The 18,621-nt window shown below is 49.3% G+C and overlaps 1 protein-coding gene across 1 annotated transcript in view; it reads left to right on the top strand.

The window, feature by feature from the left end:
* The first annotated feature begins 537 nt into the window (after nucleotides 1-537).
* Nucleotides 538-18,621, top strand: part of Cnnm4 (cyclin and CBS domain divalent metal cation transport mediator 4) — a 39,339-nt gene continuing 21,255 nt past the window's right edge. The window contains exon 1 of the mRNA XM_027919767.2: nucleotides 538-1,939. Within this exon, the coding sequence (XP_027775568.1) occupies nucleotides 538-1,939 (1,402 nt within the window). The remainder of the gene's footprint in view (nucleotides 1,940-18,621) is intronic.

The raw sequence follows: 18,621 nt of genomic DNA, 5'->3' as shown, positions 1-18,621 counted from the left end.
TGCCAGCCTAAGCCCTCAGGTTCCCTTTTTCTAAACCAGGAAATGCACGTTTCTTGCCATGCCTGCAGAGAAGGGCCAACTGCCCAGAGCTCAGTTGCAGAGAGCTGGAGCCTGGGAAGAAGCCGAGCATGCCCAACCCGGTGAGCGGCGGAACTGGAGCGGCGCGGCCGGGAGAGCATAGCTGGCTGGGGGACGGGTGACCTCCACCAGCGCGAAGCGCAGGGACTGGCGGAGAGCGCCCGCCCGGAGCGGAGGCGGAGGGCGGGGCGGACGCCCGCCCGCGGCTCCCGCGCTCCCGCGAGGCTCCACCTTAAGCGCTCAGACCCCCCCAAAGGCGGGCGCTCGCGCGGTACCCGGGGGCGGGGCCTAGAATGCAAACGAGGGGCGTGGTCGCGGGCGGGGCGGGCGGGGCGCTGACCTGACGTCAGGCCCGCGGCCCGGGCAGTTGGCTCGGCGGCGGCGGAGCGGCAGGAGCGGCGGCGCCGAGCGGGCCGCGCGGCGGGGCCCGGGGAGCGGCGGCGTCGGAGCCGGAGCAACATGGCGCCGGTGGGCGGGGGCGGGCGCCCGGGCGGCGGGCCGGCCCGAGGGCGCCTCCTCCTGGCGGCGCTGGTGCTGCCGGCGCTGCTGTGGGCGCGGGGGGCCCGGGGTCAGGGCAGCCCCCAGCCGGGCATGATCCTGGGCATGAGGCTGGCGAGCTGCAACAAGTCGTGTGGGATGAACCCGGATGGCATCATCTTCGTGTCCGAGGGCAGCACGGTGAACCTGAGGCTGTACGGCCAGAGGCTGGGCGAAATCTCCAGCAACCTGATCTCCTTCACCGAGGTGGACGACGCCAACACCGCCCACAACTCCACCAACTGTCTCGAGCTCACCAAGGACCTGGTCGTCCAGCAACTGGTCAACGTGAGCCGCGGGAACACGTCCGGGATGCTGGTGGTGTTCACCAAGTTCCTCCGGAGGAGCGAGAACATGAAGCTTTATGCGCTGTGCACCAGGACCCGGGATGACGGGCCCTGGCTCAAGTGGACAGACAAGGACTCGCTGCTGTTCATGATGGAGGAGCCCGGGAGGTTCCTGCCGCTCTGGATGCACATCCTCCTCGTTTTGGTGCTGCTGGTGCTGTCGGGCATATTTTCTGGCCTCAACCTGGGGCTTATGGCCCTGGACCCCATGGAGCTGCGCATCGTGCAGAACTGTGGCACTGAGAAGGAGAAGAGGTATGCCCGCAAGATAGAGCCCATTCGGCGCAAGGGCAACTACTTGCTCTGCTCCCTGCTCCTGGGTAACGTGCTGGTCAACACTTCCCTCACCATCCTCTTGGACAACCTCATTGGGTCTGGCCTCATGGCTGTGGCCTCCTCCACCATTGGCATTGTCATTTTTGGGGAGATCTTACCTCAGGCCCTGTGCTCCCGACACGGGCTGGCCGTGGGTGCCAATACCATCGTTCTTACCAAATTCTTTATGCTGCTCACCTTCCCCCTCAGTTTCCCCATCAGCAAACTCCTGGACTTTTTCCTAGGCCAGGAGATTCGCACTGTTTACAATCGGGAGAAACTGATGGAGATGTTGAAGGTGACAGAGCCCTATAATGACCTCGTGAAAGAGGAGCTAAATATGATCCAGGGTGCTCTGGAACTACGGACCAAAACTGTGGAGGATATCATGACCCAGCTCCAAGACTGCTTCATGATCCGCAACGATGCCATCCTGGACTTCAACACGATGTCGGAGATTATGGAAAGCGGCTACACTCGCATTCCTGTGTATGAAGATGAGCAGTCCAACATCGTAGATATCCTGTATGTCAAAGACTTGGCCTTTGTGGACCCTGATGACTGCACCCCCCTCAAGACCATCACCCGCTTCTACAACCACCCGGTACATTTTGTCTTCCATGACACCAAGTTGGATGCCATGCTGGAGGAGTTCAAGAAGGGTAAGGACTGGTGCAGCACCCAGCTCTGCTGCCTCTTCTCCTGTGTGTTTTGTGTCTGCTGATTTTAGTGTCCCCTTGGTGTGGCCCTGTGTCCCTTTGCCCATCACTTCCTATGTCTTTGAGGCAAATGGTATTAGGCACAGTGGAAACAGTTCTCAAGGGTCTCCCGTCTGACAGGTACTGTGCTTTGGTGTTTTGGATGAATCAAAGTCAAAAAAGGCTTGCTCCGTTGTAAGGATAGAGCAAGGACAGAGTAAGACCGGGGCCCAAAAAGAGGCCAGCATCAGGCTGATGGAGGTTTAGATGGCGATGGAAGGGGCTGGGGAACTGCGCAAACCTTCACAGGGGATGGAGCATTTGAGGGGATCCTTAAAAGGTGGAGTGGCTTGGAGAGGGAATCCCACTAGCAGAGCTCTAGGATGTGCTTATGGCCGGGAAGTTGGGGGCATAATGGTCAGTGGGGGGAGAACTGGAGGAGTTGGGGTCTGAGGAAGATGGTAAGTTTGGAGCTTGGAGCTTGAATGGTTTTTGAGCAGGGCAGGATGTCACCAGAGCTCTGCACCCTAGACTCAGCAATGGGAGGTCTCCAGTTGGCTCCCTGCTCAGAACAATGCCAAATAACGCTTTCCACTATTCAGCAGAAGCAGGCAGATTAAGTTTGGGTCATTGTCCCGTCTTTCCCAGGCGCCAAGCATAAGCTTGCCTCCTGCGGTCTGCTGGGAATCCCCAGTTGGCCTTGCTGCCTTGGGCTCTCACCCTCTCCCTGGCGTTCTTGGCCAGTGCTCAGGTAATTAGAGAGGCGCTGGGAGGGCTTCCTCCCCTGCCTCAGAACTCAGGGCGCACACCCCTTTCCTTACTTCCCACAGAACTTTCCTCCCACCTCTGTCTCCCAGAAACCCTCAGAGTGGTAGTAAACAAACCAATTATGGAATAAAACCCTAGGCCAGAGGGGGTGGGGAGGCAGAAAGCACTGGGCAAGGGGGCGGGTGTCGTCCTAAACCTTGGGGTTTTGCTTCTTAAACTCAGTTCCAACTTTCTTCTCTAGGTAGAGCTGCTCCTGGCTGAGGCTCAGGCAGAACCACTTCTGAATTAGCTGCAGGCACTCCTGGGGTCATTTCTGGACCAGAGAGTAGACAGCCTTGGAGTGGATAAGGGAGGGAGGAGCTGGCCTTGCCAAGTTCTGAAAAGATGCTGGGTCAGGGTCATGGTCCAGGCCAGCAGGGCAGATTGGTACCCTCTCTTTTTAAGTTTGCCAGAGTGAATCTCAGTGTCAGAGCTGAGGAAAACTTGAGTAATATGAGCCAGACTGGGAGACAGCTTGGGAGGAGGCTGCTCTGCAGAGAGACTGGAGGGACACAGATGCCTGGTGATGCAGGCAGAGCTAGGGAGGAGCTTTGCGGGTACAGACCCAGGAACCAGTTTCTCCCAGGAAAGAGCAGTGAGGAGTGTGTCCCACTCTCACTGTGGACCCACAACCTGGGGTCCTGAGGAGTACTCTCCTGTTACTTGGTCAGAAACCTGATGAGGACTGTCCAGCCTTCAGCTTCCTCCTCACTCTCCTTTATAGTTTTTAAGGCTGTTGCTGGTGACATACCCACCAGCACCTCCCCATCAGGTCATCCAGATCTGGATCCAACCAGTATGGATTGGCCTCGCCAGGCTTCCAGCCCTTGATCTGCAGGGCCAGCCTCTTGAGTGGGAGCTTCCCCAGGTCTTGGGGAAGGAATGCCCTTTCATGAAGCTGGGGAAATTGAGCTGGCACCTCTGAGGCCATAGTTCTCCTGAGCTGCACTTTCCAGATTCATGGTTTTGGGCCACTGGACTCTTCTTAACACAGGCCTGGGACCTGAGCTGAGCCTTGGAGGGATGCCAGCACTGCCCAGGAAAAGCAGGCTCAATCTACACGCGCAGCAGGCCACCTGGAGCTGTGTGTGAGTCCTGGTCCTGGGCCTCAAGATATCCCTTTGTGGTTCCCAGAGGCTTTGGAAGAAGGTTTCTCCCAGAGTGGCCTCTCCCAGATCTTTGCATCTGGCATTTACCTCTTTATCCTGAGGCCACCTGGGAAGCAACTGAAAAGATATTTGTTATGTGCTTAGTGTTAAGGAGACTTCTTTTTTGGCTAAGAAAAATAAGTGAGCCAGGTTTGCACCGCCTACTTGTCAGCAGCACTAAAATAAGCTGGGCTGGAGGAATTGCGGGTCTTTCCTGGACCCTGTACCTCCATCATCTCTTTTAGGATCCTTTTTCCCCCAGCCCAACTTGATCAGCTCCTTGAGGGTAGGGGCTCTGTCGTATTAGCGTTTCCACCACTCAGTGCTTGGTGGAGAGGTGGTCTTCCGTAAATGTCTGTTGAAGAAATGAATGAACGAACGAGCTGGTTGACTGTCTGGCAAGCCCTGCTGGCTTCTTGAACACCCCAGGACACTCCTGCCCAGGGCCTTGCCCTAGCTGTTCTCTCAGATGGGACTGCTCTGCCCCAGATGAGGGTGGCTTCTCTCCCCTCCCTCAGACTGGCCTCATCTGCGCCTGTGTGAGGCCTCCTGCCTCCCTCCCTTAAGCTGCCTCCCTCCCTTAAGCCGCATCCCCCAGGCCACTGGACCTGCCCAACCCCTCCTACCCTGTACTGCTTTTCCTATTTCTCCTGGCACACCTCACACTCTAAGATCTATAGTTTATTGACTTTCTGTTTGTCCGTCTCCTCCACTAGATGGAAGTTCCACAGGGCAGGGCTCTTGGTTCTCTTCATTTGTGGATCCATTGTCCCCAGGAAGGCTCTTGGCACACAGTCTTAGTAAGGCCTCAATACAACGTTGCTGAGTGACTAATGATTGAAGAAGTGACCTGTCTAGTTTGGGGGAGAATTATTCCCATTTCAGAAGTGTTAGAATTATAAGGAGCTGATGAGGGGTAAAGGAGATGACGCTGTGCATTACCAGGGGCTCGACTCTGGGCACCAGCAGAGATGGGAGGAGCCCCCTCAGTGACCTGTTAATGATTCAGGGCAGGGGCCAAGAGTGGGATGCCCGGGTCCCCTCCCCTGTGCTTCAGTTTCTCTGCCTGTTAGTGGTCTTTGGCCACTCAGTATTATACAGCCAACCTCAGGGTCTGCAGGGGAGCTGAGCTTCCCCTAGAACTAAGGCCAGAATGATAGTCTCCAGTTGCTTCTGACCCTAACTCCAGGCAGTTAGCATTTGAAGCTTTTGAACCCCATACCCGTGCCAGGCATGGTGCCAGGTGCTGCAGGACCTTCTAAGTGGCAGGGAGACAGCCAGTCAGGCTGCCAAGGCTCCTGAATATGAACCTTGGCCTCCACTGAACCTCGCCTAGAACTGTTTGCAGTACTGGGTGTTAGGAGGTGGCTTGTCCCCTGCATGGAGTTCTGAAACCGTGGTGCCTGGTTTCTCCTGGTCCAGTTTGCATTTTGCCTCCACCTCAGATGCTTTTGCAGACCGTGAAACAAACTCACGAGGGAACTTCCCACGTGGGGGGCTCGAGCCCCACATTGAAACCACCTTCCACCTTTTCCTGTACCCACCCTCTGGGACATTCCTGCCCCTCCCAGGGACTTGGCTCTTCTTTTTCCACCTTATCTTTCCCCACCCACCTCATAACCCTCCAGACCACTGTACTGAGTTGGATGTGAACTCCGCCCAGCCAGAGCTGGGTTTAAATTCCACCGTGCTGGGTCACTGACCTATGAAGTGACCTTGGACCTATTACTGCTCCTCTCAGCATGTTAGTGGGGTGTAATTTGGAGGAGAAAGAAAGCTAGAAATATTTTCATTGAAAACCCCTCCCATATATTTCCATACTTCATGTCAATTTCCCACCTATCTAACTTTATTTCTGGAATATTTTAAGAAAAACACACTGCATGATTTTTGTGCTCACTCTGGGCTCCTGTCTTCTGTCACAGCCTCACTACCACACCCCCCTCACCTACCACCCATCTGCTTGTTCATTCATTTGTTCAACAAGAGTGTAACTTTTTGCAGCCTATGTGGCAGACACTGTGTGGGCTGTTGGGAGTCAGGTGAATAGAAGTCCTATTCACGGAACTCACAGCCTCCCCAGAGACAGATGTAGCTAAGGTTTGGCTCTGCAGAATGCACAGATGGGGTGCAGGGAATTGAGACAGGTGAGGCCTGTGAGATGCTCCTGAATCAGGACAACGGAACCCAGCACAGAGATACGGGAGTCTAGCCCAGGAAGTAGTTGTGACTGGAGGTTTCTGGCTTGAGATTTGGGTCAGTGGTGTCGTCATTTAACGGCAGTGGGGAGGAGGGAAAAGGCAGTTTAGGTGAGGGCCGAAGGGAGAGGGTGCTCCTTCTCTGTGTCCAGCAGCGTCTTCACTAGAGCCTCTCCCACTTGACCCTACTCCAGGACCACCTGCAGACTTGAGATCCATGGATCTGGGGTGTGGCCTGGGAGTTGGCATTTCTGACAAGCTCTCAGGTGGCACTGCCTGGACCACACAGGGGTGCAGATCATTTGGGCAAGTGTGCAGGTGAAGATGCCTGTGTGGGGCTTGGGAGGGAGGCCAGGACCAGGCTGGCAGGTGTCAGAGTCAGCTGAGAGCGTGCAGAACGTGAGAAGGTGTCAAGGATAGTGCTGGGGTTGCCAGCATGGCAAAGCCTGGCAGGCACAGATGGTGGGATGGGACAGTTAAGCCCCAAGGTCTCAGTGACGAGTGGAGAGAGAAGGCAGTGTACATCTGGTGTCTCTCAGCTTCTCTTGGAACCAACCTCCAGGTGGTGATTTGATCTTGAGAAGCCGCCCAGGACAGATGTATCTGAGAGAGTGACAGTTGCTGCCTGCTCCTGGATGACCCTCTGGCCCAGGGCAGAGGTCCCAGCGGGGCAGCTGACGAAGCGCCGGCCAGGCTGCTGCTCACTTTCTCTTAGGTGTGTGCTGTGGGCAGAAGTGGGCCTGGTGGAGTGGCCAGTGTTGTCTTTTGCTGCCTGTGTGCCGGTTCCGACCGAGGATCCCGGGTAGGTGCAGAGCCACTTCTGACAGGCCTGTCCTAGAGCCCTTTCTTGATGGTGTGCTGCAAGGAGCCTGGGCCCTGATACCAGTGCTTACATCTCAAAAAGCCTTTTATTTGTACTTAGGAAACTCAGCCTGTGTCTCCTGACTCCTCAGCTCAGGATACAATACTAACCAGAGGTTCAGCCTTGAGAAGAGATGAGCGCTTGGGAGCATGGAATCACAGAACTGGGAATCTACAGGAGTGGTGGTTAAGGGTTGGGGACCTGGGGAAGGAGGCCTGCCCTGTCAGCAGAGGTCTGGGAAGGCAGTGAAAGGAGGGGACATCTGCTGGACCTTCGAGGGTGGCTAGACATGGCATTTCTACTTTGGACAAGAATTGTCAGAGGAAGAATGAGCTCATCAGTCCTTTATGCCAGCTTTTGCCTGTTTTGGCTGGTTCTCAGCCCTCTCTGGGGGGCTTTGAGATACAGATCACAGTGCCTTCTCTCTGCACCCCTAACCTACCCTGATGCTGTCATTCAGACAAGCCTGGCACACGGAACAGCATGGGCATCTTTATTTGTTTTTTATTTGGGGGGGGGTATCAGGGGTTGAACCCAGGGGCACTTAACCATTGAGCCACATCCCAGCTCTTTTTCTTTTTTATTTTGAGATGGGGTCTCACTGAGATGGTTAGGGCCTCGCTAAGTTGCTGAGTCTGGCTTTGAACTTGAGATCCTCCTGCCTCAGCTATTGGGATTACAGGCGTGCGCCACCACGCCAGATAACAAGTGCATCTTAAAGTGGAAGGAAGCCCTTAGTATCACCTGCCAGCCTTGGTCTCCTGAGGACGGCCAGCAGCCTGTTTGTTGCTCATTGAGTGCTGGTTCCTGAAGGGCCACAAAGCCTGAGGATACACGGAAGGGAAGATGGGCCAGGCCCTCCTGTCCCTGTCCTGTGACTGCTTTTAAGATGGCATCCTGACTCCTTCACCCCAGCCCACTGGGAGGGGTGGGCTCCCTTGCTGTCCTTGCCAGGCTCTCCCTTACCTTCCTGTGGCCTTAGGGATTCTTTGAACTTCTCTCAGAACTTGTCCTCTGGGTGTTAGGGTTATTCAATCTCCTGGTGCCCATGAAGTCCCGGGCTAAGAGATTGTCTAGGGCTGGTGCTTCAACCAGCTCTGTTCCTGTCATCTTCCATGGGACACAGCTGCCCCCAGGTGCTGCCCATTTGAGCCAGTCCATCCCACCTGTCCTGTGACTCGGTTGTATCTGTCCTTGCACTTGACTGGCCTAGACCTCCTGTTGTGAGAGGCTTTGAGAGAGTCTGCATTCCTTGCTTCTATTCCTGTTTTATTATTAAATGCTTTTATTTTTTATCAGTTTTTATTACTTTTCCTAGCCAGAACTTTAGAAAGCACACAAACATCTCAACTAAACCAAACCACGAGCCTGACACCAAGAAGGAACTACTTCAAATATTTTGATGTATTATGATAACAGCATTAGAAATTTACTTTCATTGTTTTAGTTTAACAAATCCTGCAGTAGGGCTGGAGATGTAGCTCAGTGGTGGAGTGATTGCCTAGCCTGCTGGGCCCTGGGTTCCACCCCGAGCACAAACTAAAACAAAAAACCTTGCAACCAACCAAAACCATTTTCAGCTAGATGTGGTGATATAGGCCTGTGATCCCAGTGATTTGGTAGGCTGAGGCAGGAAGATTGCAAGTTCAAGGTCAGCTTCAGCTATTTAGTGAGACCCTGTCTCAGAAAAACAGGGTTGGAGATATAGCTTAGAAGTAGAGTGTCCCTGGATTAAGTCCTTAGTACCACCAAAAATTTTTTATATATTCACTTTCTAGCCACACTCCCAGGTGCCTGCCACTCATGAGTTGTTCCCCATGATATCACTGCGTACAGTTTTGTGTCCTGTTTTTTGGAATGTAGTCTACAATGGTTGTTCAGATTGCTCCTTGGATAAGAAATGAAATATTTTCTTGTGCCCCTACCCTTTCGTCCTCAGCAGAGCCTCTTGATTGGGACTGCGGGGCTCAGCAGGAAGGTGAGCCCAGAGGCCAGGTGTGCAGCAGCAGCCTGTTTGGCTGGGGGTTAAGCTGGCGGCCCTGGAGCATTCCCCCGGGGTTACAGTCAGAGTGGCTTCCATGCTGCAGGGCTGATTTACTGTGACCTGGCCGGGGTTCCCGAAAGACTGGTTCCCCAGGCTCTTTGGAACGCCTGGTCTCCAGCCAGCAGGCAGCCTGCAGCCTCCTCAGGAGGAGGATCCCTCCCCCAGTCCAAACAGGCTCACTCCCACACTTGTCCACACCCGCACATGTACACACCCACACATGTACACACCCACACACACACACACCCACACACACACATACACACCACCCATGTGCACAGGAGGCAGACACATGAACCTACACGTTTCCTCCCCAACTTGGGCACAGGCAGGCAGACACACACACACAAACACAAACACATATACGCTCTTGAACACCCTTCCCCGTGTGCACAGGCAGGGGTGCTGCACACTCAGCCCTTCGTACACATAGGCTCACACTCACCTGCATGCACACCTGCACTGTAATAGGCAGCACTACTTTAAGCTTAAGTCTACCTCTCATCAAACTCTGCTAAGAGTTAAAAGTGAGTTTAAAAAGTGAGTAAGGGGTGGCGGCTCTGGGGATGTGGCTCAAGTGGTAGCACGCTCGCCTGGCATGCGTGGGATTAGTTTCTCAGCACCACATAAAAAAATTAAATAAAGATATTGTGTCCACCTAAAACTAAAAAATAAATATTAAAAAAAAAAGTGAGTGGTGGTGGGGCTGGGGTTGTGGATCAGTGGTAGAGCGCTTGCCTAATGCAGGTGGGGTACTGGGTATGATCCTCAGCACCACATAAATGTAAAATAAAGATATTGTGTCCACCTAAAACTAAAAAATAAATTAAAAAAAATGAGTAAGTGGGGCGCCTTTAATCCTAGCTACTCGAGAGGCTGAGGCAGAAGGATTGCAAATGAAAGGCTAGCTCAGGCAACTTAGTAGGACCAATCTCAAAAATAAAATAAAAAATGGCTGGAGTGTAGCTCAATGATAGAGTACTTGTCTCGTATCCTGGGTTCCATCCCCTACATCTAGCTGGTTCTTAAACCCACAGGCAGCTCTACTATTGACACGATTGTATAAAAGAGAACCTTATAAAGTGTGGAGGCTGGACAAGCCTTATCACACGGTAAGAAATACCAACCCTTGAGACAGCTGGATTATGGCTCAGTGGCAGACCATTTACCTCACATGTATGAGGCACTGGGTTTGATCCTCAGCACCACATAAAAATAAATAAATTAAATAAAGGTGCTGCATCCATCAAAACTAAAAAAAATTTAAAAATTAAAAATTAAAAAAAAATGAAATACCAACCCAATGACTTGGGAGGCTGAGGCAGGATGGTCTCAAATGAAGGCTAGCCTCAGCAATTTAGCAAGACTCTGTCCCAAAATAAAAAATGAAAAGGGCTGGGGATGTGGCTCAGTGGTTAAAATGCCCCTGTGTTCAATCCCTGCATCAAAAAAGAAAAGAAAAGAGATTCCAGCTGCTGGGGATATAGTGTAATGACAGGGCACTTTGCCAGAATGCCCAGGCCCTGGGTTTGATCCCCAACACAAATAAGAAAAAAAAGAGAAGAAATGCTTCTACAATCACTTTATTTCATAAAATGCTCAAAATAATGACTGACTCTTGGGATCAGAAAAAATTTTCCACAGTAGCTAATGATTTGTTCATTGACACTGATGACTGTGTCTGCTTCCGAGGGTTGCAGGACTGAAGGAGGTCAGGCATGCCCGGTACCGTATAATCATGCACTAAATATTAACTACTTTAACAATGATCCCAAAGCTGCTCCAGTGGTGCTGACACCAGCTCGTGGCCACAGTGGCTCTTACACACTGGCTCAGGTGGCAGGATGCCCCAGTGTCCAGGGTGGTGCCTCACTGAGAATCATGAACGCATGGAGCTCCAGAGAGCCCACTGTGTAATTATACGCTCATTCAAAGTCTCTCTGGCTTGGACCACAGTGGCTGCTTGTAAGGGAAACAATGCAGACTTCAAGGGAAAAAGTGTAGGCAAGAGAAACATTAGACCGAGGAAATGCTCCTCATTTAGTATGTTTTTCCTGCAAAATGGAAAATGTTGCCTGCCATCCTGATTCCCAGCACAATCCTGTCCCAGCCGCAGGAGTTTCATTTGATGGTGGCTGCTGGGGAGACCAGGGAAAGGAGCTCTTGGGGCTTCAGGTGCCAGTCCCATCTTTACTTGTTTGTTTGTTTTTCCTTTCAAGATTCAACAGCCCCATTTCCCTCCCTGGTATCCCAGCAGGGGAGGCAAGAGGGAGACCTCAGGGCACAAACACTCCCCTGGGGGCCCAATCTCACCCTCACACACAAGACCCAGAAATGTTTTTTGTTTTTGTTTTGCAGTACTGGGGATTGAACCCAGGATGCTTTACCACTGAGCCACATTGTATGAAAGAGCCACATTGTGTAACGCCCCCCCCCCTTTTTTTTTTAGTTTGAGACAGGGTCTCACCAAGTTGCTGAGGTTGGCCTCCAACTTGAAGTCAAGTCCTCCTGCCTTAGCCTTTCCAAGCCACTGTACCTGGCCAGAAATGCTTTTTGAGCCCAAGGCCTCCTGGGTGCTAGGCAAGTGCTCTATCACTCAGCTACACCCCCATCCCTCAAGAATGCCTTTCATAGGTGTCCAAGGCAAAAAGGATGAGGAGGAGCACAGGTCCTGCTGCTTGGAGAAGATATTGGATGAGAAGATAACACAGAGCTCGCTCCTTTGAGGAAAAGAGACTGCGTTCTAGAAAGGGTAGAAAGCAGAGAGCTTAAAGAAGGCAGTGTCTGCAGTCATGGTTGACATTTATGGCATACTTATAATCCTCGAGCACTGCAAATGGGGACTGAGGCTCACAGAGGCTGAAAATTTGTCCCAGTGGCGTAACAACCAGGTGACAACCCCAGGCTCTTTGGCTTCAAAAGCCATGCTCTTAACTACTATGTGTGTCACCTCTAAGCAAGACTATAGCTATTAAGAGACCAACTGGGGGGCTGGGACTGTAGCTCATTGCCGAGCGCTTGCCTAGCATGTGTGAGGCACTGAGTTCGATCCTTAGCACCACATAAAAAATAAACAAAGGCATGCTGTCCATCAACAACTACAAAAAAATAAAAAATAAAAAAAAAGAAGAAAAGAGACCAACTGGGTGCCATGGCACGTGCCTGTAATCCTAGATACTCAGGAGGCTGAGGCATGAGGATCACAAGTTCAATTCCAGCCATGGGCATTTTTTTTTTTTTTTTTTTAACCACTGAGCTGCATCCTCAGCCCTTTTGCTTTTTTGAGACAGGGTCTCAATAAGTTGCTTAGGGCCTTGTTAAGTTGCTGAGGCTTGCCTTGAACTTGGGATCTTCCAGTCTCAGCCTCCCAGGTCTTTGGGATTAGAGGCGTGCACCACTGCATCCAAGCCTGGGAATTTTAACAAGATCCTGTCTCAGAAAGGGCTGGGGTGTAGCTTAGTGATAGAGCACCTGTGGGTTCAGTCTCCAGTTGCAAAAGAGAGGGAGAGACAGAGACAGACAGACAGACAGACAGACAGACAGACACACACACACACACAGAGATTGGGAAATTTCAATAACTCTAGCCTGGAAAATTTACTGTCAGTTCTAGATTCTTTTAGAAAAGATTATTATTGTTGTTGAAGCACAATGTAGAGAAAAGCACATAAATCATGGAAAGCACAGAACAAGCTGTCCTGTATACGTACCACAAAACCCAAGCAGTACCATATCAGTCACACCCTAGAGCCATCCACACACTGTCCCAGTCACTGCCCTGTTCCCCAAATCATCACACGTTAATTTTTTCTATGTATATAAATTAAGTTAAATCCCAGCATCTCAGGAGGGTTTCAAGGCAGGAGGATTTCAAGTTCAAAGACAGCCTCAGCAACTTTGTGAGACCCTCTCTAAAAAATAAAAAAAGATCTTGGGGAAAAGAAAGTAAATCGTACAGTGGGTCTGGTGTCCTCTTCTGTGGTGCGGGCCTTGTGCCTGAGAGGCAGGCCCTGTACCACTGAGCTACATCCTCAGCACCCCCTGGTGGTGGTGGGTCTTTTTCTTCTTGTTCTTTTAAAATTGTTTTTAGTTGTCAATGGACCTTTATTTAATTTTTATTTATTTATATGTGGTGCTGAGAATCGAACACAGTGCCTCCAACATGCTAGGCAAGTGCTCTATCACTGAGCCACAACTCCAGTCCCCTCCTGGTTCTTCTTAAGGTTAAGGTTATGAGCGTTCTCCATGTTGGGCATCACTCTAGTTTATTCTTTTTGAGGATCACAGGTTCGAGGCTAGCTTCAGCAACTTAGTGTCTCAGAATAAAAAATAAAAAGAGCTGGGGTTTTGTGGCTCACAGGCCCATAGGTTCAATCCCCAGTACCAAAAAAAGAATATGGACAACTCACATGATAGGCACCTCGCAAAAGAACATAGCCAAACGGACAATAAGCACATGAGATATGCTATTCTGTGACGTATGTCTACCATGGTGGCACTGCAGCGTTTGGATTATTTCCAATTTGTGGGACTGTTACAGATGCTGCTGCTGCAAACAACGTTGGCATGTCCCTTGAGGAATCTGTGATGCATTTCTCTTGGGAATATGCCTGGGAGTGGAAGTGCTAGGGCTAGGATACGGTACAGGAGATAATTTTCCCTAGTGCTATATCAGTTTATACTCAAATTGCCACCAGTGCTGGTATTACCAGCTATTTATTTTATTTTTGCTTTTCGAGTCAGTGTGTGGTGGTGTCTCATGTTTTTAATTTGGATTGTCTTAGTGACTAAGAAGGCTGAGCACTGTTTTTGTTTGTCCGTTTTGTGGTGCTTGGGATGGGACCCAGGGCCTCATGCACACAAGGTTAAAAGACAGAAGCTCTAGTTCTGCCTCTGAGGACATCCCTGCTCTAGCATATCTCATGTGCTTATTGTCTGTTTGGCTGTTTTCTTTTGTAAGGTGCCTATCATGTGTGTGGTCCATGTTCTTTTTTTGGTACTGGGGATTGAACCCATGGGCCTGTGAGCCACAAAACCCCAGCCCTTTTTATTTTTCACTCTGAGACAGGGTCTCACTAAGTTGCTGAAGCTAGCCTTGAACCTGTGATCCTCTGTCTCCGAAGTCGCTGGGATAACAGGAGTGGACTACCATGCTTGGCCACACTTAGTATTTTTTTGTAGAGAACAGTCTATTCTGAACAATTTTTATATATATGATACATTGTTACTAAATATAGTCACCATGTTGTACAGTAAAATTTATTCTTATTTGAAATTTTGTATCCTTTGAACATCTCCCCAATCCCCTCTCCCCATTGACCCTTCCTGACTCTTGACTTAAGGTTTTTGTTTTTTCACTGGGGATTGAACCTGGACCTACCGTATACTAGACCAGCGCTCCCCTCTTGGCCACACCCCCAGCCCTTCTCATGACTCTTTTTTTTTTTTAATTATTTTTTTTAAAGAGAGAGAGAGAGAATTTTAATATTTATTTCTTTTAGTTATCGGCAGATAACTAAAACAACTTTGTTGGTATGTAGTGCTGAGGATTGAACCTGGGCCGCACGCATGCCAGGCGAGCGCGCTACCCCTTGAGCCACATCCCCAGCCCCTTTCTCATGATTCTTGATGGCTTGAAGCTTTAAATTTTGGTATAGTTCAATTTATCAGCTTTTTCTTTTATGGTTGCTTAATGTTTGGATATCCTGTTCAAAATTCTTTGCTAATACATGAGTCCTATGTTATCTTCTAGAAACTTTTGTTTATCTTTCTCATTTAGAGAAGTTTATCTTTGTGGGGTTTTTTTTTTTGGTTTTGTTTTGGTACCATTTCTTTTTTAGTGGGTACCAGGGGTTGAATTCAGGGGCACTTGACCAATGAGCCACATCCAAGCCCTATTTTGTATTTTATTTAGAGACAGGGTCTCACTGCTTTGCTTAGCACCTCACTTTTGCTGAGGCTGGCTTTGAACTTGCGATCTTCCTGTCTCAGCCTCCTGGCCATTGGGATTATAAGCTTGTGTCACCATGCCCAGCTCAGTTTTATTTTTCTGTAGGGATCAAACCCAAGGGCCTTATGAAGCTAGGCAAGCGCTCTTCAACTGAGTCGCCACCCTCAGACCCTCTCTTGTTTATGATGTGCGCTCAAGGTTAAGATCTCTTCTCTTCTCTTCTCTTTTCTTTTCTTTCTATAATCCTCATGGATATCCAGCTACTCAGGGACTGGTTAATGAAAAGACTCCCTTCTCACTGAGCTGTGGTGTATGGGGGCAGCTGTCTCTGGACTCTCTATTCCCCTGGTCTATTTATCTTTCTGTGTTCCACATCGACATAATTGTAGTAGCTTTAAAATAAGTTGATCTCTGGAAATATTAAGCCCTTTGTTCTGCTTCCAAATTGTCTTGGCTGTTCTTAGGTTTTCATCTGGGAATTTTATGGAATTGTACTGAATCTAGAAATCAACTGGAGATTCAACTTTTTTTCTTGTTCCTTTTTAGTGCTGGGGATTGAACCCAGGACCCTGTGCATGCAAAGCATATAACCTACCATTGAGTTATAGTCCCAGCCCCATGACTTGACATTTTATTGTAATAATCTTCCAGCTGGCAAACATGTTATCTCTTTATTATGTCTTCTTAATTTCTTTCTTTCTTTTTTTTTTTTTTTTTTTGATACTGGGGATTGAACCCAGGGGTGCTTAACCACATCCCCAGCTCTTTCTTTCTTTTTTTTTTTTTTTTTTTGAGATAGGGTCTCACTAAGTTGCTGAGACTGCTGAGGCTGGCTTTGAACTTGTGATCCTCTTGCCTCATCCTCCCGAGCCAGGTGTGTGCTGCCAAGCTCAGTCCGTTTTTGTTTTTTATTTTGAGACAGGCTCTCATTAAGTTTCTAAGGGTCTGCCTAAGTTGCCCAGACTGGCCTTGACCTTTCAATCCTCCTGCCCCAGCTTCCCAACCTGAGTCTCTAGAATTATAGGTGTGCACCCCCACACCCAGCTCAATACTGTTTTATTGTTTTCTGGGTAGAAGTCTTACATATCTTATCTTAGATTTATTCCTTGGTATTGATCATTTATTTTAAATGGGGTATTTATTTCCCAGCCCCACCCCCCAAAAAATGTTTTATAATGGGGTGTTTAACATTTATTTTTCCAGATATTTGTTGCAGGTTGTTCCATTGGCACCTTACCTGAGATATACTGAGGTTAGTTCTAATACCAGCCACTTGGTTAGCGTGAGACTGCAGTTTTAAGGGCTTCTACAAGAGTGCCCTTATTTCAGAGACCAGCTACAAGTGGGGTCCCCTTCACTTTGCACTTTTGCTCAACCAGTTATTAATACAAGGGTTCCTGTGGCCCCCTCAGATTCAATTTGTGTGTGTGTGTGTGTGTGTGTGCATGTGGTGCTGGGGATCAAGCGCAGGTCCTCGGCATGTGCTCAAACGTGGAGCTACAGCCCAGCCCTGTAATTCACTGGAAACAACTCTCAGAATTTAGGAAGTCTCTGCCCTTGGGTTTATGGTGTTGTTTGGAGGGATGCACACGGAGGAGGGTCCTGTACTCAGCTTGTTGGGTTGTGGTGCTGCACCCTCCTCCTATTTCAGGGTGCTCACTGAGCTCTGGGGTCCAGAGTTTCTCATCAGGACATCATTACATAGGCACGATTGATTGAGTCACTGGCTCAGGCTTGACCTTGATCTCTAGTCCTCCCTCTAGGGAGGTAAGGGAGCTCGAAGCCCTAACCCTGTGATCTAGTGCTTGTTTTTTGGTGACCAGCCCTCATACTGAAGCCCACCTGAGTCATGTCATTAGAATGATAGAGACACTCCTATCACCCAGGAAATACCAAGGGTTTTTGAAGCTCTTTGCCAGGAACCAGGGTCAAAGATGAGGACCCCCCACCCCCTGCTAGCCCCCGTTAGAACCCAGGGCTTCACATAGGCTAGGCTTGCACTCTACCACTCAGCTACATCCCTAGCCCTTTGGTGTTTTATTTTGAGATAGGGCCTCTTACTAAGTTGCCTAGGCTGGCCTCAAACTTGCGATCTCCTGCCCCAGCCTCCCCACTAACTGGGATTGTAGGTGTGTGCTACCACGCCTGGCTCAGTATATTCTTTAAACCATACAAATATAGAGAAGTAGACCTTGCTATAAATTCACCCAGGAGTTCTAATAATTCTTGCTTTAGATTCTTTTGGGTTTTGTTGCCTATGAATGATGGCAGTTTTATTGACTTACTGCTAACCCTCCTATATCCTGTCTTGCTATTGTGGTGTGTCACCTGTTAGGACACCTGGGATTGTGCCAAGCTGGTGCTCGTGGGCATCCTCCCCTCCCCTCAGCCTTGGGGAGGGGAGGATGGCTCCTTGAGGGCTGGGTGCAGCTTCGTGGCAGAGCCGTGGCCTGGTAAGCTGGCAAGCTGTGACCCCAGAACCACAGGAAAATAAAACAAAATTTTAAAACCCCTTGTCATTATGTATGATTCTGCATTTGTTTTTTAATAGATTTCCTTTATCAGTTAAGGCAATTCCCTTCTCTCTCAAGTTTGCTAAGGGCTTTTTTTTTTTTAGACTAGTGATTAAACCCAGGGGTGCTTAACCACTCACTGAGCCACATGCCCAGATCTTTTTTAAAATTTGTTATATATGACAGCGGAACCCCAGATCATCTTATATTTTTTTACTAGAGGCAGGGTCTCGCTAAATTGCTGAGGCTGGCTTTGAGCTCGCCATCCTTCTGCCTCAGCCTCCTGAGCCCCTAGGGGATAGGTGCCCGCCCTGCTATGGGCTGTTATAATGAATACAGGTACTGAATTTACCACGATTTTGGTTTTGTTTTTTGTTACTCTTGATTGAATGATTAATCTCCTTTGTTCTGTGAAATGCACTGATTTTGGGGAAAGTTTTCCATTAGTAATTCTCTTGCCTCGGGTAAACCTCTACGGTGCCAAGCTGGAAGTGCACTGACTTTTGAATGTTCATCTACAGATTTTTTTTTGCGTGGCTGGAGTAAACCTGTCTTACTTATGATTTATTATCCTTTTTACACATCACTAGGTTTAATTTGCTAATATCTTTATTTAAAATGTTGGCACCTCATTCATGAGAGAGATAGTCTGTAATTGTTTTTCCTGCTATTATGAGATGTCATCAGTTTTTTTTTAATAGCAGGAAAAATAATTGTTTAATAATTAAGTCTTTTCCCTTCTTGTAATTAAATCTCTAGGTGAGCAGGTTTGAACACGGCACATAATATTCTGGTCTCTTCTCTCCCCTGCTCCTGTGTCTGATGACCAGCACAGCCTCTCTCATCCCCTCCACTGCTGCTCTTGTTTTTCTTCATCTTTAGGTTTTGACATCAAGATCTGGAGTGATTTGAATAGTTTGTGAGCATCTGGAAACTGTGTATGATTACCAGGAAGGAACTGGGGTTCACTAAGGGGAAAAAAATGCTAGTTTTCATTTTGCCTGTGTGTGTTGGTGGGGGTTGAGTTCCCAGATTAGTTCGGTGTGCAGGCTAATCCCAGGCTAGATATATCTGGATTTCAGCAAAGTCCTTAGTGCAATTTCCTATTAAATCTTTATGACCAG

This window comes from Marmota flaviventris, chromosome 14 (genome assembly GCF_047511675.1).
Source record: "Marmota flaviventris isolate mMarFla1 chromosome 14, mMarFla1.hap1, whole genome shotgun sequence".
Lineage (NCBI taxonomy): Eukaryota > Metazoa > Chordata > Mammalia > Rodentia > Sciuridae > Marmota > Marmota flaviventris.
The sequence above is the reverse complement of the archived record's forward strand: the minus strand, read 5'-3'. Positions and strand labels throughout refer to the sequence as shown.